Source organism: Biomphalaria glabrata, chromosome 8 (genome assembly GCF_947242115.1).
Source record: "Biomphalaria glabrata chromosome 8, xgBioGlab47.1, whole genome shotgun sequence".
In the NCBI taxonomy this organism is placed as follows: Eukaryota; Metazoa; Mollusca; class Gastropoda; family Planorbidae; genus Biomphalaria; species Biomphalaria glabrata.
Genome location: NC_074718.1, coordinates 19,733,894 through 19,761,053, shown reverse-complemented (window position 1 = coordinate 19,761,053; position 27,160 = coordinate 19,733,894). Strand labels below are relative to the sequence as shown.

Below are 27,160 nucleotides of genomic sequence, written 5' to 3'. Positions count from 1 at the left end.
TTCCTCCTCAGACAGATTGACATAGATTTATACCAAGTGCGAGTCCAATGAAAACATGGTTGTGACTAATCAATACAGTTGGGTGTATTTATTATTAAAAGGTCTATCTTTAAAATAAATGTGTCAAAATCCAATAAGTACTATAAAACCTATAGATTAAGTTAGATGTATAAAATATAAATCCTATAGGATAAGTTACATGTATAAATACAAAACCTATAGAATAAGTAATATGTATAAATATAAAACCAATAGAATAAGTTACATGTAAAAAAAAAAAAAAACTAGGTTACAAAGACAGTTTATGTGGAGACACAAACTCAAAATCGGCCCCCGAAGTGGTCCACCCAGGCAGGTAAAAAGACAGGTTTCAATATTTTCAGAACATCAGAATGAAATTCTATCAAAGACAAATGATATAGAAGAATGGAGAAAGAAGGTTGACCGATCTTGTGTGGTGCCTTAGCGGTCCACAGGTGAATGTGAACCTGGCCCTAACTAATGTCTTATAATGAATATATAATTGCTCTAATTGTTTTGTAAAGGGACAATCTCTTATTCCTCAAGAAAAAACATTTCCGTAAAAAAATAAAATTCCTTTAGTTTAGTGTGCGATTGTATGGGGCTGCAGTTCACGCGATAATATGAACAATTACTTATTAATTGTTGTTATAAATTATGTCCAAGTTATATGCATACTAAATAGGTTTTTTCTCTTAAAAAAAAGTAAACATTTTTGTGTGTGTAATCTACTTATCTAGTAGTAAGTATAACAGAACTTACTTAACTTAGCAATACAAATGTAATAATAATTTTGACAAAAAATCTAAAACCGTTTGATAAATGTGTTAAAATATTGTAAAATGTCACCTCCCCTATTAAGTAGCCTCCCGTGTTTGTTACTATTAATAGTGAATAGTTGTAAAAGTGTATTTTTATGAAAAAAACTGCTTGCATAAGTAATTTTAAAAAATTAGATTTTTAGCTTTCAGAAAAGAAAAAAATGTAGCCGTTGCATCAGAACTTTGAATGGTCTAAAGCAGTGTTTCCCAAAGTGGTCTATATAGACCCCCAGTGGTCTACGAAGACTTCCAAGGGGTCTACGAAAGTTTAAAAGGGAATTGGGGGTCCATGAGATGTGCACGGGGATCTATGATAAAGAATCTCAATTTAGCCTGTCTTGACTTTAATTTTGACAATTTGAATCTTTTCATACACACATTTATGATTTGTAGGCCTACCTTAGGAAATCCTTAAATTTTTATCATGCTGATTGAATGAATTTTTTTTTATTTAATTGAATAACTAGATTTAAAGAGTGTAGTTTTCTCTAGTTATAACAACCAAAAGAAATGTAGACTGTACAGAGTGAAGTAGTTGAAATTGAACTTCATTACTGCCTTGTCAAAGAAAGCGAGTGTTAATGTGCCATTTGTTTTATGATGCTATGAAACCAAGGAGGATCATTTCAGATGATGCCACCCTGATAAATAGATAAAGGTTTGCAAAACTTTCAAACACTCAAATATTAAGTTCAGAATACACCCACAAAATCTCTATTGGACCTAATATTAAGAAGGTGATGATTAGTGAACGTTTTACTATATCTCTTTTCTTATAGTAAAATACTGAAAACTTTACACGATAGGCACATTATTGATTTTAACAGCTGTTGAAGAAATTGTAAAAACTCTTACACGAACTTATATCATTAAAAGAATTTCATGTTTGGGTTTTGTGGCCGGTGTCTTGTTTTGGGCCTCTTGATGAAGAATGCAATTTTGAAGACATGGTCAGCATTCTCTGGTGACACTTTAAAAGGGCAAATGTCAGTGGTCCCAATTTTGAGCTTCTGGAACATATGTTTTCTCATGATGATGTGTACTGTTCTGATGTGATAAATTATAGGTGATTCTATCGGGATAGTTTATAATAGATTTCATCGAATGAGAGCTTGTCCATTTCTCGTTTTTACTATTGACTATTAGTTTCTTCATTTCTTCCGTATAGAGTGCGATGTTGAAGTGTGTATTTGTTTTCTCACATTTGGCAAGTGTGTCAGCCTTCTATTTCAACGTTGGAGAACAGTGTTCTTGCTGTTGTTGAGCTTTACAAGGTCACACAATATGTTTTGTACAAAATCTTTTGGATGTTCCTTCAGATTATGTGGATAATTACATCCTAGCCCAAACCTTCCGGCAGGAGATGCGAGCAGGCAAGGTGACCACCGAACGTCAATCCACGCATCATGAGTTGTTTTATTCAGGAGGAATCAGAGTTTCTCAACCTTTGAAGGACTATTTTTAGATTGGTCTCGAAAAAAAATTAACTGTTTGGCGAATTTGGCCAATGCTCCTATTTCTTCTCTGTGGTTGTCATAGAGCTCGATAGTTACAATGAAATTAATTTTTTAATTATTTTTTCTCCATGAGGCCATTCGATGAGTATTCCAGTGGCTTTCTGAGAACCATCCATGCAAACTCTGACCCATTGGTTGTTAGGGCGATGGATTTGTAGAAGAGTTCACTAAATTCTTAAGCTTTGTTGGAATATAGTAAAATATTTCTTTCTTCTAATGTAAGCCTTTGCAAACGACATATTTCTGCAAACAACATATTTCTCTATACAGCTGGCTGAGTCAACATTGTCTGGTAATGAGTTTTTTTTTCAAATTATTATGGCTCAAGAAATTTACGAAAAACTGCTCTTTGTGAAAACTAAGGCACATTAATATTTAATGTTTTAAAGAACTACTTCATAAAACAGTGAATCCCTATATGAAAAATTATCTCCGTAGCAACGGATGGTGAGCTTGCAAGCCTTTAAAAACAAAAAGTTTCCAGTGTGTTTAGTGATTGTATGCTATACGTATTCACTGTTCTATCATGGGTTTTAATTTGTGCCCGTTTAATAGATTTATTTTAAAAAATTAATTCAACTTAAATTGTAGTTTTAAATTACTTTTTCACTCATCGTGTCACTGGTTAGAAATTATTTTAAACAAAATGTGTAATTTGAAATTGATGAATTTTCAAAAATTTAATATAACTTAAGCAGGGGGTCTACGGAAAACCAGAAAACAAGGCAAGGGGTCTACGAGAGAAAAAAGTTTGGGAACCACTGGTCTAAAGACTCTAAAATATTATGATGTTGGATTTTTACTATCTTTTCTAGTTTACGAGACGGACGAATAGACATTCCACACAAAACTAATAGCGTCTTTTCCTTTCGGGGGCCGCTAAAAATAAAACTTATAGAATAAGTAATATGTAAAAAAAAAAAAAAACCTATAGAATAAGTTACATGTATAAAAATAGCAAATACATAAAGAGAAAAATGGCGTATATTTTTAGCGAGTGGTTTTTTTTTTTTTTTTTTTTTTTTTTTGTAAATTATCATTTCACTTGTGTTTCTATATTCATCATTCATTCAATGAAATCAAATGGCCCTCTTTCTCTCTCTCTCTCTCTCCTCTATCTTTCTGGAACCTACATTTTTGTTAGTTTCTTCCACCATGTGCATTCGTAATTTCTCCGACATAGACTTTTGACTAGATTTGTGAATACACGCTTTGTACTACTCCCACCCCGACTTGCATATGCTTTTGGCCCGCTTTCACACTTTATACCCTTTTCATTACAATGACAACCAGGGGCGGAATGGGAGTCAAAAATCGGCCCGAGCATTACCATACGATTCGGCCCACATCTTGATTGCGTATGATATGCCTAAAACTGAACGCATGTATGCTAACGTGGGTTTCAATAACTTATTGTATTACTACATGGAAATAGACTAAAGGGCTATAGGTGCTTACAATATGCAAAAAAAAATAAAAAAATCAACATTGCAATCGCAATTTTTATTCGACTATTCCATTATTTGGACCTAAGTAAAATAGTACACTGCCTAGTCGTGTGGTATGCTCTGATCCAACTTACTGACGAACTCGCTCTAAAACACCATCTACCAATAACAAAGAACTCTGATCCAACTTACTGACGAACTCGCTCTAAAACACCATCTACCAATAACAAAGAACTCTGATCCAACTTACTGACGAACTAGCTCTAAAACACCATCTACCAATAACAAAGAACTCTTATCCAACTTACTGACGAACTAGCTCTAAAACACCATCTACCAATAACAAAGAACTCTGATCCAACTTACTGACGAACTCGCTCTAAAACACCATCTACCAATAACAAAGAACTCTGATCCAACTTACTGACGAACTTGCTCTAAAACACCATCTACCAATAACAGAAAAAATTACCAGATTCTCAAACATAACTCCTGGACTTAACTACAAACAACCAACCATTAAAACAATATTAAATAAATAACACTCTAACAAAAGAATCAAATCCACTGGAGCTCAAAGTATTCACGCTCGAAACAATTGGAAAGCTATCCAAACAACAACCGACGGATAAGCCTTCAAAGCCACTATCAATGCTGGTCTTGTTGCCTTCCTGGTCTTCCCCAAAAATAAACACTTTGAAATAAGTGTACCCTGTGGCAACTACTGCTCAAACTTCCAAGCTGAAATTGAGTCAATTACCATAGCTTTGTAGACAGTCGAAAACAAATTATATGAAGGGATACAATCACCATCAGATATTGTTGTCTTTACAGACTCCCAATCCACTCTTCAAGCAATTAACAGCAGCACCTTAAAAAAAACCAAGAGAGTTGACAACACTAATAGTGATAATTCACCAGATGATGACAAAATTAAACATCAACATCACATTACAGTGGATCCCTGGACACATTGGCCTCATGGGAAATGAAAGGGCAGATAAGCTTTCATAGGCAGGATCATCTATGGAACAACCAGATAGACCTGTTAACTACCTCCCCCTAAGGTCAATGTTAATCAACAACCACAAAGAGGAGTGGCTCAAACAATGGGCAACAGGAAACAGGCAGAGCCATGTACAAAGAAATGAACATGCCTAACCAACTGGACAGTAATAACTTCCTTCCCCGCAAAGATCAATCTACAATCTTCCAACTAATGACAGGACACACACCTCTGTTAAATTACCATCTCAATAAAATAAATCCCACACAACTCCCCCTTTGTAGACACTGTGCCTACCCTTATGAAATCGTAAACCATATCCTTTTTGAATGCCCCTTCCTAATCCACCTTAGGCAGATCCTACTACCACTCCAACTCTACATAACCAACATGTACGGTAAAAGACATTAGACATCGCAAAGATTTCTTTAAGGCCATCTGTCTCAAGCCTAAAGGTCAAATAATACTTTTTCCAAAGGCCCATATTGATTTGCTCAATTTCCGTTCCCCAAACTACATTTCATAGACATATATTATATCTAGACTGGAAATAGGAAACAAATTCTTATCCGCGATTGATCGATTCACAGACCTATATAAATAGATTTTTATGTACGTAACTCTTTTTCAAGCTCTAATGGAAGTCGCCCGAAATAACCTTTTCTGTCTTAGAAAAGTAATGGTCTTTAGTTTTCAAAGTTTAGAAATAATGCAAAATCATTTCTTTGATTTTCTTTAGAATGGGCTATTAATCACGGAACTACATATTCACGCAAATATATGAAACAAAGCCATTTCCTGTTAGTTTCCATTGAGATAATGTTTTAAAAATCCTAGATCGAAAAAAATTCATGTCTGTTAATTTTAATCATCTTATGTACATTTAAATAGATTAATGACATAGATCTTTCTAAATTATGTAATCTAAAAATTGCAAAATAATAATTATGAGACGAGAGTACTCTTATTTTTTATGTTTAATTACTAGATCTAGATCTAAAATTTAAAAGATCTAAAATTTAAATTATCTGTTACATAGGTTAGGGTTGAAAAAAACAAACAAACCTTACTTCTTTTAACTACTTTACAAAACTACGCCTTGTTTCAACTTTTAAAAACATTTTAAAGACATTTTTTGTAGTGTTAAAAGATCTCCATGTCCAGTCTAGATATAATATATAAGTCTATGCTACATTTATTTTAATTTTTCTATCTTCTAAATACGGTATAAGGAAATTTCAATTTGGTTTTATTTGTACCTACTCGTTTATTTGATTCCTTTTGAATGTAGAGAAACGAAAGTGCAACAAAGTATCATTCCTTGCTCTCTGGCTCTCTCCCTCTCTCTCTCTCTGTCTCTCTCGCTCTTTCTGTCTCTCTCTTTCTCTCCCTCTCTCTCTCTGTCTGTCTGTCTCTCTCTCTCTCTCTAAAAAAAATAGATTCTTGATCTATCTTTCTTTAATTATTGTATAGGATTAGTTTTCTTTTTCTTTAGAGCGGGTCTGTTTAGAAGTTTGACTTCCTTAACTTGCACGTGCTACAGCTGCACAGTTTCCCATGTTGAATTCCTTAAGTTACACATGCTACAGTTGCACAGTTTCCCGTGTTGACTTCCTTAAGTAACAAGTGCTACAGCTGCACAGTTTCCCATGCTGACTTCCTTAAGTTACACGTGCTACAGTTGCACAGTTTCCCATGTTGACTTCCTTAAGTTACACGTGCTACAGCTGCACAGTTTCCCATGCTGACTTCCTTAAGTAACACGTGCTACAGCTGCACAGTTTCCCATGCTGACTTCCTTAAGTTACACGTGCTACAGCTGCACAGTTTCCCATGTTGACTTCCTTAAGTTACACGTGCTACAGCTGCACAGTTTCCCATGTTGACTTCCTTAAGTTACACGTGCTACAGCTGCACAGTTTCCCATGCTGACTTCCTTAAGTTACACGTGCTACAGCTGCACAGTTTCCCATGTTGATTTCCTTAAGTTACACGTGCTACAGCTGCACAGTTTCCCATGCTGACGTCCTTAAGTTACACGTGCTACAGCTGCACAGTTTCCCATGCTGACTTCCTTAAGTAACACGTGCTACAGCTGCACAGTTTCCCATGATGACTTCCTTAAGTTACACGTGCTAGAGCTGCACAGTTTCCCATGTTGACTTCCTTAAGTTACACGTGCTACAGCTGCACAGTTTCCCATGCTGACTTCCTTAAGTAACAAGTGCTACAGTTGCACAGTTTCCCATGATGACTTATCTAATTGAGATAACGAGAGAATGCAAACTTAAACTTTATGACCATATCACAAGGTCCTTAGGGCTCTCACATTCCTTTAGGGAACAGTACCAGGAAAAAACAAAAAGAGGCAGTGAAAGCGATGGGAAGAAAAGAATGGACGTGCATGTCATTGAAAGACAATGCAAAAGAAAGGAAATGAAAAAGACGGTCGACAGATCATGTGTGGTGCCCCAACGGTTCAACAGACTAAGACATAGATGAAGGTGAATGAAGAAGAGACAAGAATAAAGCCAATCAATGATCGAATTACATTTTTTAAAGTACAAAATTTGCACATTTTAAACTGCTTATTCTTTTTACATCCTAATAGATTTGGTTTTTAGTAAAGTATAAAGAAATATTTAATGTATTTAAACTAAAACACTTTAAAAAACAACAAAAACAAAACAGTATTAAAGTTCATGTTATAAATATATACAATTCAATCAGCCACTTTGTACTTTTTAAAAATACAAATAGAAAACAGTCAAGTTATTTTCGTTAACAAAAATGTACAACTTGTAACCTCTACTAATATTAGCTTTCTATAGGAGGCCTACACATTGCCAGAGATTAGAGAGATGCGTCTATTTGAGGAATGTCAATTTCATTCAGGGCACATTGAAACATTGGACAAATCTAAATTTAGTTGTAGGCTGACAAGTACAACAGCCTTGCAGAACTGGAAAATATTCGAACCAGAGATTTCAGATTAGTTTTGAAGTTGTGTGCATGTTCAAACCATACTGAGACCTAATTGTAAGCAATACAGTTTTACATTTAGTTTATAATAGAACTTATGGACAATTTAATGTTTAAAATTAAATGAAAATAAATATAGCTGTTTGTTTTCGATAAAATCTAATCCTTTACAATTAGGTGTATTTCCGTAATCACTAATAAGTTAATAAAAAAAAAAAGACACAAACATTTTATATATATATATATATATATATATACATGGTCGATCAAGGTGGGCGGTAGTGGCGATCGCCCTTGCCCCACTCGGTCGACACCCTTTCCCTTGGGGGGCGGGGAGAGCGAAATTTAGTAGAGAAATCACAATATTTGTGTACAAATTCTTTACTTATACTGTATACTAATCATTTATATATTAACCAATTTTTAAATTACTCCGACCCCCATTGATTGCACTAATGCCGCCCCTCACCCGACACTAACCGTTCGAGTTGGGTGGAGACGGTCCATGTTTTTTGAAAGAGATCCCAGGTTGTTAACAGAAGTAGTTAGGCCCACATATCTATATGATAGCAGCAACTTATTGGTAATTTTACCAGACCAATACTTTGTCTTTTGTATTTTAGTGAAGATATGACAACATTTTATACAAAACAATCTATCCCTACTATAAGCTATATATGCTATAGATTAAAATCTTAGAGCGAGTCGCCCCTATTCTTTAATGTCAAATGCATTCATTAGCAATCATCATAAAATGGAGAGAGGAGTACATGGTTAATCGTCTTCACTCAACCGTCTTTCCCGTTTTTTCCGACGAAAACATGACGTTTTAAAACAGAAGAGTCAAATATGGCGACAGAGTCTACTTTATTGCGCATGAATTTGTCATAGTTATTTAAAAGAAACACTTTGTTTAGAAAAATTTAGAATTCATAAGAAACTTTAAAGTATGAGAGTACTAAGAGAACTATTGAGATGACTTCTGACCCCAAATATTTTTTCTAGACGCATTTTCCAAACTTTTAGGCCTACTCAATCTGAGATTTTTCATTTTTGGAAATAATATCTGGACTATTAACTCACAATTTATACTTGAATCCTAAAACTTGAAACATTTAGAGTAGACTTGAGTTGGTTGACTGAGTTTCTCCCTCCTCTTCCTTTGTGTACATAGCTTTGAAGGATAGTTCTGTAACAAATTGAATCACTTCTAAATGAACGTCTTTTTCAAATGTTATTTTTCTCAAACATTTTTTGTTCAGCAGCGACCATGAAAGCCTTAATCTAAATCAACTTTCCCAATCTGTGGTTATCTTTTCTTTTCAAGGAACAAATCGGTTGTATTTGCAATGTAGTTAGGGCTTATTAATTCATATTGGAATTTTTTAAAAGTAAAAACGTTATTCAAATGGTTCTAAAAAATTAGATATTTTGAGCCACGGTCGAATATGTGCAGAGCGTTTAACCATCGTTCTGTTGGCGTCTTATTCAGACCAAAACAAGCCCATCACAAGAAGTCTCGCCTAACATGAAGATAATATTGACCATAAATACACCTCGTTAAGGTATGCTTACTCTACGTTAAGGTATGCTTACTCTACGTTAAGGTATGCTTACTCTACGTTAAGGTATGCTTACACTACGTTAAGGTATGCTTACACTACGTTAAGGTATGCTTACTCTACGTTAAGGTATGCTTACTCTACGTTAAGGTATGCTTACTCTACGTTAAGGTATGCTTACTCTACGTTAAGGTATGCTTACACTACGTTAAGGTATGCTTACACTACGTTAAGGTATGCTTACTCTACGTTAAGGTATGCTTACACTACGTTAAGGTATGCTTACTCTACGTTAAGGTATGCTTACACTACGTTAAGGTATGCTTACACTACGTTAAGGTATGCTTACACTACGTTAAGGTATGCTTACACTACTTTTGCCTCGATTATCAGTCACATTTCAGTATCTGAGTCCACCCAATTCAAATGGCGACCTGAAATTAGTTAAGACGGTTGGTCGTTGTGCTGATCACTGACCACATGAAATCATAGGCCAAAGAAACAGATGCCCTTTACATCCTCTGCCCTATAGAGCACACGGTCTGATAGGGGAATTTTATTTTTAAAACTTGACTTATTATGTTTCAAACAAGTTATTTCATCAGCAACCATCCAATCCAAACTATTTTTGAGAACAACAAGCCTGGGAAGATTTGATTGAAAGAAATCTGTATCTCCTTGTACTTCAGCACTTAACATCTCGTTCTACTCGATCTATGTTCTAGGCCTAACAATCTTTTTAAGTGTCATTGTCTACTGTCTGGGGCATCTCGAGAGATGAACTTTTGCCTTTGCAACTTCTCACGTGACTAAAGACAACTGCGGTCACTGGTTGGGAATCTGTAATCACCAGACGCTGTTGCACCTTCACCCTTTTTTCTACTTCTGGTGTGTACCATCTACAATCCAATACTCTTTCTTTATGGTTTCTCCCCATCTGAATCTATCCATGTGGCTCATTTTCCCAACAGTTGGTGTCAATTTTGAAGAGCTTCATGTCGCGTTTGCATACATCAGTATATCTTAAACGTAGGCGACCTGCGGCTCTCCTTTCTTCTATTAGATCACCATACAGAATGTCGTGTAGGAGTCGACCTTGTGGCATTCTGTGAACTAGTCCAAGCCAGCCAAGACGTCTACTGCTTATAACAGCGGCGGATATCCTCGCACCCTGCAGCACTTCCTCATTGGTTATTTTATCTTTCCGACTTATCTAAACAAAAAATCCATCTTAAGCATCAGAGGTGGAAGATAATCAGCTTTTTTCCTACCAGGAGTAGGCTGATCATGTTTCACTTTCGTGCTCCTCACACAGATCCATAGATTAGGGCTTTGGTATTTTGGTAGTCAGCGATTGGTGCCCAATAGCCTTGGTTATCCTGTTGTTGATGTCTTTATCCAGTACGTGCATCTACCAAGCTTATTAATCTTTTCATACATGGCGTAAAAAAAACTATAAATAGCTATGCAAATCTCCACTCTACTTCACTGTTTTCCTGCTGTAAGTCCACTAGACCTTTCCTAAATGTAGGCTTGAGATCAACCTGTCTTTTCTTGTTCCAAAGCTTACATCAACTCATTCTGCTGTCTGGTACACACATTGTACACATTAGTTCTCCCACTTCTCATTCTCGGATCGACTTGAAACTTGACACAATTATTGATAGTTCCTAACAAAATAGGAACCAATCTAAAAAATTCGAATATGAAATTAATTGGTGGTAATTAATTAATATAGTTTGATATTGATTAAAGAAAATATTCTTTAAGTATTGATATGTATGGCTATAAATACACAGTTCTTCCCATTAGATAAGCTTTGTTGTTGTCTTTTTTAAGTCTTTCTTATTTATTTTGCTTGTTTCCATTATAAATCTAAATGTTACTTAATGTTTTATTTACAGACGGCGACTTTCTCTGACTCTCATTCTAAATCTATCATTCACTTAAGAATAAACAGCAATTGGAATTAGGTTAAAGATTGATCACATCAACAAAGAGGAGTGTGACATAATGTCAATAGTTCTTGTCGGAGGCCTAGTCAGTATTGGGGCTATAGCTTTATGGCTGGTAAGTAGTAATAGGACACAAACTGCTTTATACCACTTGCAGCCTTGTAAGGCAGAGGTGGGCAACCTTTTTCTATTGAGGGCCGCATTTCAAAGAATTTTTTGGGAAAAGGGGGACGCATATATGTATATAAAATGTGTACTTACAATTTAGAAAAATAATACAGCTAACTGTGTATAATGTCTTTTATTTCATATTTATACTGAATCATACATTTACATATCATTTTTACACTCCGAATTGAGGAATTACAACAAGAGTAATCAATTTCTTATTCTAATTTTCTAATTTTACGAATAGTTTTTAAAATTCCGTTATTGTCACATTTCATCACACATGCACAGTTGTACTTAATGTGAAGTAACTGTGGAACTAGCCTGATAGTTGTTATTCTTGTGACTGCTGTCAAATTTCAGTCAGTCAGCATCGACATGTTCTTACACTTGTTTATTTTAAAACAAGAAAGAAATGTTTTTTCACGATTTATGTGGCCCCAAATAATGTAAAAGTTTAGCAGCAAGGTTTTTTCAAGTGTGGAAATACAGCTTCTGACACCCATTAGACTCCTAAGGAAGAACTGAATGGAACTTCTCTTTCAGGTCATAATTTGCTTAGAGTCACTTCCTCTGGAGCTGAATCAGCTTCGGCACTGAACGGTGAGCTCAGGGTATTGAAAACTGGCTTTTTACGTCTTAAAATTTGCTTTCAAATCCCACAATCAAGGAATCCAAATAAGTCTTGTACTTTTCAACTATTTCACTAGAAATAAATTTCACCTTTCAGCAAAGGAAAATGACAAAACCTGTTTTCACTTCCTTGCCTAGAGAAATTGGATAACTTTGTTTGAAAAGATTTAACATGTTTATACATTTCATGCGCATTGTAATACTTCCGATGAAGAACACAAAGTATGTCTTTCACTTTTATTTAGAAATATCAGTAACCAAGTCACAATCAACCTGTTTTAAGGAACACAACAATTTCTTCCATGAGATTCCAAATTCTTCTCAATACCTTGCCCACGATAAGCCATTGGATACTTCTGTTGTACCGAACTTCGAAATGTTTTGTTTCTAATTTATCAAGTCCTCTTGCTATGATAAATGTAATAACCCAGATTAAAAGGTCAATAATATGTTTGATATTCAATGCAGCTTTGTGCAAACATTCCCGTTTAGATTTTGGTCTTTAATATTTTAAAACAACCTGTTTTTCTCAGTCAGATCACGGGCTCCATCTGTTGTTATACTTGCCATCTTGTCCCGAGCCAACCCAACACTTTCAACACAGGTTTTTTTATTAGCATTTAAGAAATACTGGTTTAAATGTGTGTCTTGAACTGAATGTTTGGAAATATTGCCAAAACTACGTTTACTTCAAACTTTTTAGAATGACGTGTAGAGATAACATGGGCGTAGCCAGGATTTTTTTTCGGGGGGGGGGGGAGTTTTGGGGGGATTTTTTCTCCCCCCCCCGACCCCCTTCCCCCCCCCTCCCGCGAAAAAAAATATTTATATGCACGTATGTGTGTGCACTGGCGGATCCAGAACTTTGGAGTGGGGGGGGGCGATTTTTTTTTCAAACCCTAACCCTAACGCCCAGAAAACCCTAACCCTATGCATAAACGTGCGTACAGCATATATATACATATATATATATATATATATATTCGATATATGAGAATAAAATAAGAAAAAAAAACAGTCATGTTGAGGCCTTTCTCTTGCAAGCTTGGGGGTCTGGGAAAGCGCTGTAAGTTTCCTCAGTGGGGTTCGGGGCGAAGCCCCCACACCCAAAAGCGTTTTCTTGCATTTTTCACTGCAGAAACGCAATCTCCTGACATCTACAGCTCATTATTTATCAGTGGGGTTCGGGGCGAAGCCCCGACGCCAAAAGCGTTTTCTTGCATTTTTCACGGCAGAAACGCATTCTCTTGACATCTACAGCTCATTATTTATTAGTGTCGCCCCGACTCCAAAAGTGTTTTCTTGCATTCTTCACGGCAGAAACGCATTCTCCTGACATCTACAGCTTATACAGCTTATTATTCATCAGTGAGGTTCGGGGCGAAGCCTCAACGCTAAAAGCGTTTTTTGGCATTCTTCACTGCAGTAACGCATTCTCCTGACCTACAGCTCATTATTCATTCTATTGCAAAGGACCTTTTGAATAATGTGGAAAAATATTCTAATATGAATTTATATCCCTTAATACATTGCAAATACAACCGATTTTTTCTTTGAAAAGATAAGATACCCAACATATTTAGATTAAGGCTTTGAGGATCGCCGCCAAAAAAAAAATATTCGATCAATAATATTCAATAAAATTCAAGCATAAATTGTGAGTTATAGTCCTAAATTTATTTAACTAGAAAAATATGAGACAGAGTTGGAAAAAGTCGACTATGAAAAGATTATCCGGCTTTTGAACTCATCTCAACCTTGACTGTTATATTGAAAAATTTCGTTTGAATTATAACTTTTCTAAAGCAAAATTACACAAACTCTGCCTGGAAAGGGGAAGGGCGGTAAAATGAAAACGATTAATCCTCGCTCCTTTTTATAATTTCTGCTAATGATTGCATTTTGCATTAAAGAATAGAGGTTGGGCGACTCGATATAAGAATTTACTTTATAGCATATATAAATTATATTAGTGACAGATTTTTTTAATTTTGTAATTTCTTACTATAATACAAAAAGAAAAAGTATTGGTTTGTCCGATGGGGGGAAGGTGATTGCATGTATCGCACTTCCACCTGTTTATATTATATAGATATTCGACTAATTTTGTTCACATACTATGATTTCTCGATAAAAGTAGGACCAACCCCCCCCCATTCAAAGGGTTTAGATGGGAAGGGCAGTAAAGGTATTCGCTCCTCCCCTTCCAATCGGCCAAAGATGAACGACATAATATAAAGACCGGTTAAAATACCAATAACAAGTTTTAATCATATAGATATTTAATTGATTCTGTTAGCAAGCTGTGATTTCTGCAAATAAAACATCGCCCCCTCCCGACCCCACCAAATCGGCCAAAATACTAGAAGGGGGGGGCGAAATAATCTAAAAATAGGTTGAAATATAAATAATTAAAATATATTATTAACATAAGTAATAAATTCGTATACAAATTGTGTGAATTCTATACTAAAATTCGTCCGGCCGAGTGGGGGGGGGGGCGATCGCCCCTACCCCCCCCCCCCTGGATCCGCCAGTGTATGTGTGTGTGTGTGTACATAATTTTTCATTCTTTCGGAAGACTTTTATTGTGCCTTAGAATAGGTTCTTCCTGTAGTTAGTGGAAAAATTTTTGACTCTCCGCCATTGCCAGCAAGGGGGTCTGGGGGCGAGCGTTAGGAGTTCCCCGCCGCCAAACACTATTTCTGGTATTAAAAGCCAACAAAATGCATATTCTGAGGTATATACAGTGCATTTTCCTGCTATTTGAAAGTTTTATTGCAAAAACGTATGTGCTATTCTTACTGACTTAGACCCTCCCGCGCCGTTTGGCGCATTTGCCGTCAAGCTTTCTCCACAAAAATCTGTCACTGGTAATGTCTAAAGCATCTTCCCACCTGCTCTGAGGACCTCCATGAATGTGTGGAGCCAAGTTGTACTAGGATGTCATCGCAACTCTTCTTATGCGTAATTCATTTTGTCGGAGAACATGTCCCGCAAACCTCATGCGACGCTCTCTCACAATCTTACCAAGGGGTCGACTCCAAGTTCGTCATAGGATGTCCTTGATTTAGATCCGATCTCTATTACTGATTCCTAAAATCTGTCTTAGCCATCTTTGTTGAGCCACATTTAGTGTTTTTCAATTTCGACAGATGACTATTCACTGCAGTTTATTAATGGAGCCCCGCCACAAGTAGAAATGTCTAACCACTCTTGAATACGCTCTTGCAATTAGGTGACTGTAGTTTGTTTTAGATTTTATATCGAAAAGAGATGTTTTATCGTCAAAATCATTGTTGGGGGTTTGAAACTAAAAAATCTCTGGAGTTATTGTATTTTTTTTAAAATTCAAAACCCCATTTATCTACGGCCATAGAATTTGGAAACTGTAGTTTGCTTTAGAATAATATTGAAGATAGAGGTTTTTTCAACTCAAAACGTTCTGTAAGGGGATTTTAAACTCAAAACCATCTGGAGGGGTTTTAAACTTTAAAAAAAAAGCCATCTATTGGAGAGGGGTTTAAACTCAAAACCCCCAATTGGGTTGGCTGCGCTCAAATAATTTTAGTGCGCAATTTGCTTTTTTTTTATATTGAAGAGGTATTTTTTAGCATCAAACCCCTCTGAAGGGGGTTTAAACTCAAAACCCCTTTTGGGAACGCTCATAGCATTTTGAGTGCCTAGTTTGCTTTTTTTAAAAAAATGAAGGTGTATTTTTTAGCTTCAAACCCGCTGGAGACTACACTCATAAAATTTTGAGTGTATAATTTTTTTCTTTTTAATATTGAAGAGGTATTTTTTTACCTTCTAACCCAGCTGAAAGGGTGGTTTAAACTCAAAACTGAGTCAAAACCCATTTAGCTACGCTCATAACATTTTGAGTGCATAATTTGCTTTTGTTTTTCATATTGAAGAGGTATTTTTAGCTTCAAACCCCGCTAAATGGGGGTTTGGACTCAAAACTAGGGTCGAAACCCATTTAGCTACGCTCATAACATTTTGAGTGCGTTATATCGAAGAGGGGGTTCATCGTAATTTTTGGAGGGGGTTTTAAAATCAAAATCTTCCTTAACTGTGCTCTTGGACTTTGGAGATTGTCGTTGGATTTCTTTTGTTTTGTTTTATAGAAGAGGGGGATTTAACTGCAAAAACCCCTGGTAGGGGGTTTTAAACTCAAAAAAACATTGGCTGTGCTGGGGCAAGTGATGGTTTAGTAATAAAATCTCACCTAAAATAAACAAAATCAAAGGAAAAAATCAGTCACTTAATTCCGGGTTGAACCCCAACCCCCCACCGGCTACGCCCATGAGAGATAATGTGTTTCTTTAGCCTCTTCATCATAAGCGATAAGAATCAGAAATTTCAATAGCTTCTATAAATATTTACAAGTATTTATTTTTATAAATTTTCATTTTATATGAATAATTTGTGGGCACACACGATTTCTGTAGTTGTTCGCGGGCCGCATAAAACACTGTGGCGGGCGGCATAAACACTGCGGCGTAATTTGCCCTCCCATGGTGTAAGGACATGTCGGTGTATATCTTGGCTGACCATTTATCTAGACTAACTAGAGCGAGGTCTTTGTTTCGGGTGTTGATGAGCTGCTACTTTTGGAAACTTATTTCTAAGATAGCTCTGTTGGCTAGGCAAACATTTCTTGGTGGAAAGTGTTAGCTATTTAGAGTAACTTCCATGGTGTGATCCCCAAATAAATCCACGTTTGAAATACCCCAGTGTTTCATTGTCAATACATGAGTTACTTTGGATATTTTAGTGTTTACCAAGAGCCAAATTTAAAATGATTTTTTTAATAATTTTGGATGAGTCTAGACTCTAGACTTAGCAAAACATATTTTAGTGTGTAGGTATGTGTGTTATTGTTAGTGATTTAGTTTTTAAATACCTGTAGTTTTATGATTAGATCACACATCTGCTCAATAAAATACGACCAGAACACATCCACATTTATGTAGGCTAAACTAAAGTGTGTAAAGCATTCAATACAGTGTGTCACTAAATCCGCAACTAGTAGTTTACTGTATGTTGCAATAAATCAAAGATGTAGCCTGCTGTGGTTTGATCATCGGAGAATGTGCCAAATATAATTAGTTGTTATAACTGAAGTTGAACTTTAACCTCCAACAATTAGCTGACTAGTTAAAAGATCATTATGTTGTTACCTTTTTTTTTTATGGTTGACGTATGCGTCTGTGTTTCTGAGGTCAGTCCTATAGTGGCGGTATAGTACTAGACGAGTCTAGTGACTGACTAAAGAATAGTATTACGTGCCCAGATCTAATTGGTTGGTTTCGAACATATATTGATCAGAAGTTTGGAAAGTTTGAATACTTGATTTTTTTAATATCATTCTTGATAGTTCTTTGAGAAGGATATTTCAATGTTAAATGACATGGGCCAGACAATGACTGAAGTTCATGTTCCATTGGCTAAAATAGAAAGTACAAATATTTTCTGTAAGGTAGGTTGTATTGTAGGTTGTATTGTAGGTTGTATTGTAGACTAGTACTAGGTTTTTTTCTCTCTAGTCTAGCTCGATTTAAAACAGCATTAATTCATTCATTTCTAGGCTACATGTATTTCTAGAGATGCTAATTTACAACTTTTTTGATATTTAGATGATAAGCATGTGTGTGTGTGTGTGTGTGTTTGCTGTGTATGTAAAGAAACTACTAATTCGAATGTCAAGTTTTCTACTACGCATGTATTGCCCAGTAATATCAAGGACTTAAATGTCATCGAAACCCTCTAACTTTGTCTAGTTAATGGAAAAGTGAGATTAAATATTTTTCTATTTTTTTACATTTCAAACTCTTCGACATTGTGGACAAAGATTGTTTTTTCCCCCTGCACTAATAGAGTTTGTTTACAGAATGGTACAGTGGTGATGAGTGTGTCACGGACATTTAGTGTCTCGTCCTTAGTGTGTATCAATGAATTTGTTCCATTCTCACTGACCTGACACTGAACAGACTTTTGTCTTGCACTGCGGAGATAGGGAAGGAGGTGTACACATTGCCCTCCCCCTCCTCCCGACTTTGTCACTATGAGCTCCACTGAAGATGTGATCCCAATCAGACGCGTATTACCCTAACCCCTAACGACTGTACATTACTACGTCTGAAGGCCACTCACGCTTCTTGAAGAAACCAAGGGGATATAAAACAAAAAAGTGTGATTTTTTTAGAATGGGGGGGGGGGGGAGTCTGAGAATAAGCTGCAGGAACTACACCCGGCCCTATAACTTTTTGTTCAGCTGATTGGAAGTAACATCTGTGAACACGCGTGAAAGTGGAATCAGTTGATTGGAAGTAACATCTGTGAACACGCCTAAAAGTGGAATCAGTAGATTGGAAGTAACATCTGTGAACACGCCTGAAAGTGAAATCAGTTGATTGGAAGTAACATCTGTGAACACGCCTGAAAGTGGAATCAGTTGATTGGAAGTAACATCTGTGAACACACCTGCAATTAAAATCAGCTGATTGAAAGTAACATCTGTGAACACTCCTGCAAGTGGAATCAGTTGATTGGAAGTAACATCTGTGAACACACCTGAAAGTGAATTCAAGGAATTTAACCTAGAGTCATGGACGATGTCATTGGGTTTTGAAATTTTAAAAAGTGATGATTACAAAACAGTTTCGTACGAGTGCTGATGCCTCGTCTGTTCCACACATTTCTGGATAATCTGCCAGTCAATTTCTTTTTCTGTGTTTCCTTTAGGAAAGGTGTAGGCCACTCTTTGTTACCTCCAACTGGGGGCCCCAATACACATTTTCGACCCATTCTTTCTTTCTTTTTTTTTCATCCTCCGATAGATTGGCCCCTCCCCTCACACACTTTTCTGCTTTTGAATTCTACATCTCTCTCCTTGGGGGTTAGTTTTGTTGCATGTTTCAGTCCATTAGACAAGCAATGTACGGGGACACGGCAGACACTCTTTGAACCATTCGTTGGAGGCCTAGAGAAAAAAAAAAGCATTTTCTGAATGCGCCAATTGAATAATCCCTTCACGTTCCCCACGCTAAATTTATTTATTCATTGTATCTCTTCAAAAGGAGGAATTGATTTGGTTTGATTCATTGTCATCGTTTATTTCAGCCCTTTGGAATGTAACGAAAAGACAATGCTACAGGTTATAGTAGTTTATAAGATAAGTAAGTCTTATCTACACACACACGCGCGCGTAATTATCATTTCTCTAGCTCTATCTTTTTGAAAAAGAAAAAATATGCTTAAAAAAATACAGAAATCTTAAATTTATATATATCTATATAATGCTGCCTTTTGTTGAAATAAGGAAGATACAATAGAGACATTTAGTAGAAAGCTTTGCGGTATTTCGCGACTCGTGGCGTGTAGACTGCGAGTCTGTCAAAACCGTGACTTACCCGAGCACCTAAGAGGTAAAAGGAACATTTGCACCTAAGAGGTAAAAGGAACATATGCACCTAATAAGAGGTAAAAGGAACATATGCACCTGAGAGGTAAAAGGAACATATGTACGACATTTCAAGCAAATCCATACGGCAGTTGGTGAGATCTCTTGATTGTATTATTTATTTGTTTGATACACACATAACTAAATGAACTAATGTATTTTGTAAATATGTATAAGACTAGCAGTACACATCGGCTACGCCCGTTGCTTTGTTCCCAGATAGTTTATTATGGTTGAAACATCCCCTCCTTTTCTTTTAATTTCAATAAACAAACACATTGTAACAATCAGCTACCATACGATTTAGAACGTGACTTATTCCCTGTTACAATGACATTTAAAAGGTTTGCCTTCTTTCTCTTTCCTTCTCTCTCTCTCTTTCTGAAACCCACAGTTTTTTAATTTTTTTTTACCCTGTACCTTGTAATTTCTCCGACATAAACGTTTGATCTGATTTAGAAAGACCTGCTTTATAACGCCCGGCCCAGACACGCACGCACACACACATACACTGTTGGCCCGAGAATCCTAGTATCACTTTTCTTTTCTGCTCCCCCCCCCCCCCACCTACCTCCCGCTGTAATACTTTCTCACATAACACAAACTCCCGTTTTCAAGCTTTTCGGCCTTTTTAAAATTACCATTACAAAGACGACCTTAAGTTTTTTAGCATCTTCCGATTGATTGACCCTTTACAACAGTGTTTCCCAAACTTTTGACTAAAGTGTACCCTTGCATAATTTTTTGTAACGCGGTTCACCCCCTCGCCTTTCGTCTATGAGCAGAATGAACATAATAAATGGGTATTGAAAGAAAAGCAGTATAGTTAATAAGGTGCAAGGCGTACCCCACTTTGGGAAACACTGCTTTACAACACACTTTTTCAGTTTCGAATCTATGTAGCATCTATTAATAGTTTTCACCTTTTTTTTTTTTGCATCCTTTAAGAAAATATGACTCTAGAATACTAGATACATCTTTTTAATGCTATTAGGAGTTTTTAAATTTTAGATGACGTCTAAAGGGAAGCGGAAATGAGACTTATGGAAAAATAAATATATTTATTGAGAAATACGCAATTTATGTGCTTTTTCTTTTTCAGCTTTATATATTTTGGGGAAATACCGAAAATAAAATATAAAGGTTTGATAGAAAGCTTGCGGTTTTTTCGCGAATTGCGATGGTCAAGATGAGAAACAGTTAAACCCATTTCTTAGCAAGCGCCTAGGAGGTAAAAGGAACTTGTGTACGAAATTTCATGCAAATCCGTACGACACTTTAAGAGATCTCTTGATCAATCAGCCAGTCAATCAGTGAGTGGTATCTTAGAAATATATAGTAGAAGATTCAATAAAACGGCCATTGTTTTGAAGTGAAGTGTTAAAGCCTAGTGACACCAGTTGATTCTATAACAATGAAACATGAAGGAGCTTCAGTTTAACATAGCTATCTAGTTTATTAATAAATAGTCTAAAATGTAAGCTACATCCTGGTACTAGATTACTTTGTCTATCGATCGAATGTCATCCGTTCCTGCAGCTTCGTTGTGTAAGGTCCTCTTTCTTTGACCTAGTTAGAACTGAACACACGTGCTGTAGGGAGGCTTATTTCCTATAAGGCTAAAAACTAAGCAGAATATGCGCGCGCTTGTCTGTGTTGTGCTTGGCATCTGTATAGTTATTGATATAGAACTTAATGTATTAGACAATGTTTCTTCTAACATCGAGACATTGACATAGAATAATAGCGACTAGTCCTAGTAGAAGACACTAGATGACATAGAATAATATCGACTAGTCCTAGATCTGGTAGAAGACACTAGATGACATAGAATAATATCGACTAGTCCTAGATCTGGTAGAAGACACTAGATGACATAGAATAATATCGACTAGTCCTAGATCTAGTAGAAGACACTAGATGACATAGAATAATATCGACTAGTCCTAGTAGAAGACACTAGATGACATAGAATAATAGCGACTAGTCCTATATCTAGTAGAAGACACTAGATGACATAGAATAATAGCGACTAGTCCTAGTAGAAGACACTAGATGACATAGAATAATAGCGACCTGTCCTAGTAGAAGACACTAGATGACATAGAATAATAGCGACTAGTCCTAGTAGAAGACACTAGATGACATAGAATAATAGCGACTAGTCCTAGTAGAAGACACTAGATGACATAGAATAATAGCGACTAGTCCTAGTAGAAGACACTAGATTAACATTTATTTGGCTCGTCTTCTTACTCGGTCTACTTGTCTGTGTCGACATATCGACTAGATCTCATTCTCTAGCTCATCTTTACTCTTCTCTCTCTCTCTCTCTCTCTCTTGTTTTTTTGCACGTTCTTGTTTCTCTATTCAACAAACAGGTCTGACTTTTTTTTTAAATTAATCATTCTACACATAACATTTAATTTCAACTGAAACTCATCTGCCGAGCGACTATGTAAAGTGAATTAATTCTTAAAAATTCTTCTTCCTAGTGACTGTATTCAATTCCGAATTGTAGGGAAAAGGTTTTTGTTTCAAACGTTCAAAACTCCAGGAGAGCAACAGAGGTCTCAACTTGTGTTGTTTAGGAAAAGCGTCTAAGACGCATTAGAAATTGTATCAATATTAGAACTTTCATTCTGTTTCAACTAGCCGGCTATCTTTGTTATAATATTCTAGTGTGGCTTGGAAGACACCAATAGAAATAATGAACAGCATTGATCTCTTTGTGTTTGTACAGAATCAATCTTGATGCCAACTTTTACTAGAGCTGGACCAGGTTAGACTATATTTCCATTATTAGTCATGGTCGCACTTTCAAGAATAACATCGACCTAGCACTTTTCTTCTCATCGTTGTTCTTACCTTTTGATTTTAAGCAGCGTTTGTCAAACTGTGGGGCGCGACATCTTTAAGCAGCGTTTGTCAAACTGTGGGGCGCGACATCTTTAAGCAGCGTTTGTCAAACTGTGGGGCGCGACATCTTTAAGCAGCGTTTGTCAAACTGTGGGGCGCGACATCTTTAAGCCCTCTCAATGTCAAACTGTGAGCCACGTCATCTTTAAGCAGCGTTTGTCAAACTGTGGGGCGCGACATCTTTAAGCCCTCTCAATGTCAAACTGTGGGGCGCGACATCGTTAAGCCCTCTCAATGTCAAACTGTGGGGGCGACATCTTTAAGCCCTCTCTATGTCAAACTGTGGGGCACGTCATCTTTAAGCAGCGTTTGTCAAACTGTGGGGTGCGACATCTTTAAGCCCTCTCAATGTCAAACTGTGGGGCACATCATCTTTAAGCAGCGTTTGTCAAACTGTGGGGCGCGACATCTTTAAGCAGCGTTTGTCAAACTGTGGGGCGCGACATCTTTAAGCCCTCTCAATGTCAAACTGTGAGGTACGTCATCTTTAAGCAGCGTTTGTCAAACTGTGGGGCGCGACATCGTTAAGCCCTCTCAATGTCAAACTGTGGGGGCGACATCTTTAAGCCCTCTCTATGTCAAACTGTGGGGCACGTCATCTTTAAGCAGCGTTTGTCAAACTGTGGGGCGCGACATCTTTAAGCCCTGTCAATGTCAAACTGTGGGGCACATCATCTTTAAGCAGCGTTTGTCAAACTGTGGGGCGCGATATCTTTAAGCAGCGTTTGTCAAACTGTGGGGCGCGATATCTTTAAGCAGCGTTTGTCAAACTGTGGGGCACATCACCTTTAAGCAGCGTTTGTCAAACTGCGGGGCGCAACGTCTTCAAGCAGCGTTTGTCAAACTGTGAGGCGCGACATCTTTAAGCCCTCTCAATGTCAAACTGTGGGGCGCGTCATCTTTAAGCAGCATTTGTCAAACTGTGGGGGCGACATCTTTAAGCAGCGTTTGTCAAACTGTGGGGCGCGACATCTTTAAGCAGCGTTTGTCAAACTGTGGGGCGCGACATCTTTAAGCAGCGTTTGTCAAACTGTGGGGCACATCACCTTTAAGCAGCGTTTGTCAAACTGCGGGGCGCAACGTCTTCAAGCAGCGTTTGTCAAACTGTGAGGCGCGACATCTTTAAGCCCTTTCAATGTCAAACTGTGGGGCGCGTCATCTTTAAGCCTTCTCAATGGGGCGCACGACCTGTCACAAAAAAAGTGGGACAAAGTTGCATTTTCATTGTAATGATCAATCCATGTATGAAAATTAAGGGAAATGATTTATTTACCAATTTTTCAAAACTTCAAATATTTTAAGAGACGTTAAGGATCGTTTAAAATGTAAGGCCTATATCGTTTCTGTGGACAGAGTCTAAACAATATAGCCTTTAAATATAATATACTCTAAAAAATATAGCCTCTAAATATAATATACTCTAAACAATATAGTCTCTAAATATAATATACTCTAAACAATATAGTCTCTAAATATAATATACTCTAAACAATATAGCCTCTAAATATAATATACTCTAAACAATATAGTCTCTAAATATAATATACTCTAAACAATATAGCCTCTAAATATAATATACTCTAAACAATATAGTCTCTAAATATAATATACTCTAAACAATATAACCTCTAAATATAATATACTCTAAACAATATAGTCTCTAAATATAATATACTCTAAACAATATAGCCTCTAAATATAATATACTCTAAACAATATGGCCTCTAAATATAATATACTCTAAACAATATAGCCTCTAAATATAATATACTCTAAACAATATAGCCTCTAAATATAATATACTCTAAACAATATGGCCTCTAAATATAATATACTCTAAACAATATAGCCTCTAAATATAATATACTCTAAACAATATAGTCTCTAAATATAATATACTCTAAACAATATGGCCTCTAAATATAATATACTCTAAACAATATAGCCTCTAAATATAATATACTCTAAGTCTAAACAATATGCCACTAAAGAACACGTCTCCAATGAAGTGATTCTTCTTAGCTTCCTTATGTCGGAATGGTCAAAATTTTTCACGACTTTTGTAGACCTACATCGTTATTTGGACGTCTTTTGTGTGACAAAAACAAACGGTCAGCGCCTAGCAGTGTAAAACGAAGTTGACCTTATGACGAGCCTATCAAGGACGTGTAGGAGATCTAGTTATATTCATTGTCCCTATCCAGCAAGTACTGACGAATTCTTTATTCAAACTTATTTGGTTCCGTGTATTAGCTCTAGACGACAGGAAAATGCATTTGTCAGTTCGGATTGCAAGGGGAGCGTCCCAGCCTCTTTTCATTGAGAACGTTTGAGAAAAATACAATTTCTTGTTGATACAACTTACAAAATACAATTTCTTGTTGATACAACTTACAAAATACAATTTCTTGTTGATACAACTTACAAAATACAATTTCTTGTTTATACAACTTACAAAATACAATTTCTTGTTTATACAACTTACAAAATACAATTTCTTGTTTATACAACTTACAAAATACAATTTCTTGTTGATACAACTTACAAAATACAATTTCTTGTTTATACAACTTACAAAATACAATTTCTTGTTGATACAACTTACAAAATACAATTTCTTGTTGATACAACTTACAAAATACAATTTCTTGTTGATACAACTTACAAAATACAATTTCTTGTTGATACAACTTACAAAATACAATTTCTTGTTTATACAACTTACAAAATACAATTTCTTGTTGATACAACTTACAAAATACAATTTCTTGTTTATACAACTTACAAAATACAATTTCTTGTTTATACAACTTACAAAATACAATTTCTTGTTTATACAACTTACAAAATACAATTAATTGTTTATACAACTTACAAAATACAATTAATTGTTTATACAACTTACAAAATACAATTAATTGTTTATACAACTTACAAAATACAATTCCTTCTTTATCATCATTGGCCTCCTTCAGTCGTAGAACGACTATGATTCATCTTGCACACTTCCCATTGTGGACGTGGAGCCCTATTTTGGAGAGACACTCCAGTCCACAAATATCGCCGGTTAAGGTCGCTTTTGCTTCGGTGGTAGAGGAGTTGGCCATTTTTCGCATTGACCGTTTTTCTTCCAGGGCTGAGGCCCATGTTCTTTCGCTATCCATAGCCTTCTTGGTCACTGTCTCTCTCCATCTGGTGCGGTCCTTCTTTATACAATTTACAATAAATAATAAGTCCAAAGATAATGACAAGTACAAATTTTAATTTAGATAATACTGAAATAAATTAGAAAAGTACCTGATGACGAGCTTCGCTCGGTTGAATAATTCTTCATGGAAAGTTAATAGTTTCCCGAACTCATTTTAGAAAATCCGAAAAATTGCTTCTATGTTCTATTAGTTCTAAATGTCATAGCACAAAGCAAGTGAAATACAATTGCTTGTAAGTGCCCCTACAGTCTAGACGAATTGTTGCTCAAGTCGAGTTTTTTTCCTTTACAGTTTTTGTGTAAAGCCTGTTATTGGCTTGGAAGAAAGTCTTAGCAGTGTAACTTCTCAAATGGTTACATTCAGACATTTAATCTGTCAGTAGTGCATGAATTCTAAGAACATTGAAACAAAACTTTTGTTACGCTCCATATTCTTTATGGCTTTTTTTTTTACAAAACTTCTGAGCTTTATTTAAGATCAAATGATGCTATATCTCTAGGTTACAAGATAAAGCATGGATTTTTCAACAAAGTTAAATGGCGCACTTTTCTCTGATGGACTTGAAATCAATGCCTTAATGTTTTAAAGAAGGTTTCATCAAATCCATTTTGAGGCATAGAAGTCGGAGCAGTAAAGTCTAAATATAAATGTAAAATGTATTTTTAAGTTAGGATTTATATTTTAATAATTTAGTATCAAAATAAAATATTACACTGCATAATTTTGGAGTACACATAGACTAAATCTATGTTCGTTGTCTATATGAAGTTCAATTATATCATTAGAATAGTACTAAAATAGACATTTTTCTCCATGTAGGGCATACATAGGTGAAATATGTTTGAATATTTTGATTAAAACAAGGCGCTGAATAGGAAGGGAGGAGGAGTGCACAAGATCATTGTTCAAATAAATGTCAAACATTGTCAATATAAAAGTGTACTAAATAAGCCTGTTTGAGTAGTTCAACGTTTCAATTCAAAGCTTCACCATGAGTAAATACACACAAACTTTATACATTAGAATAATTTGGCTTGTCTTTGAGTCTGAAGTTTAAACAGGAGAGCACTATTTCACGTGGTAACGAAGTCCAAGCCGTGACCTACATATTTAGCCGCACACCGCGGCATTTGTAAGTGACTTCCAGCTGTCTCTTTCCGAAGTTGACTGCCACCAGGTGCTGTCTTCTAGGTCAGTTCAACCAGGTGCTGTCTTCTAGGTCAGTTCAACCAGGTGCTGTCTTCTAGGTCAGTTCAACCAGGTGCTGTCTTCTAGGTCAGTTCAAGCAACCAGGTGCTGTCTTCTAGATCAGTTTAACCAGGTGCTGTCTTCTAGGTCAGTTCAACCAGGTGCTGTCTTCTAGGTCAGTTCAAGCAACCAGGTGCTGTCTTCTAGGTCAGTTCAAGCAACCAGGTGCTGTCTTCTAGGTCAGTTCAACCAGGTTCTGTCTT

General features: G+C 36.2%; 1 protein-coding gene across 4 annotated transcripts in view; it reads left to right on the top strand.

Moving 5' to 3' along the window:
• The first annotated feature begins 7,701 nt into the window (after positions 1–7,701).
• Positions 7,702–27,160, top strand: part of LOC106050830 (inverted formin-2-like) — a 127,544-nt gene continuing 108,085 nt past the window's right edge. Inside the window, exons 1-2 of one of the 4 annotated variants that reach the window (XM_056037479.1) lie at positions 7,702–7,852; positions 11,262–11,427. In XM_056037479.1, the coding sequence (XP_055893454.1) occupies positions 11,371–11,427 (57 nt within the window). In that variant the 5' untranslated portion in view covers positions 7,702–7,852; positions 11,262–11,370. Of the gene's footprint in view, positions 7,853–11,261; positions 11,428–17,208; positions 17,599–27,160 lie in introns of those variants that run through there. The other 3 variants (XM_056037483.1, XM_056037478.1, XM_056037481.1) reach the window with 3 other exon arrangements.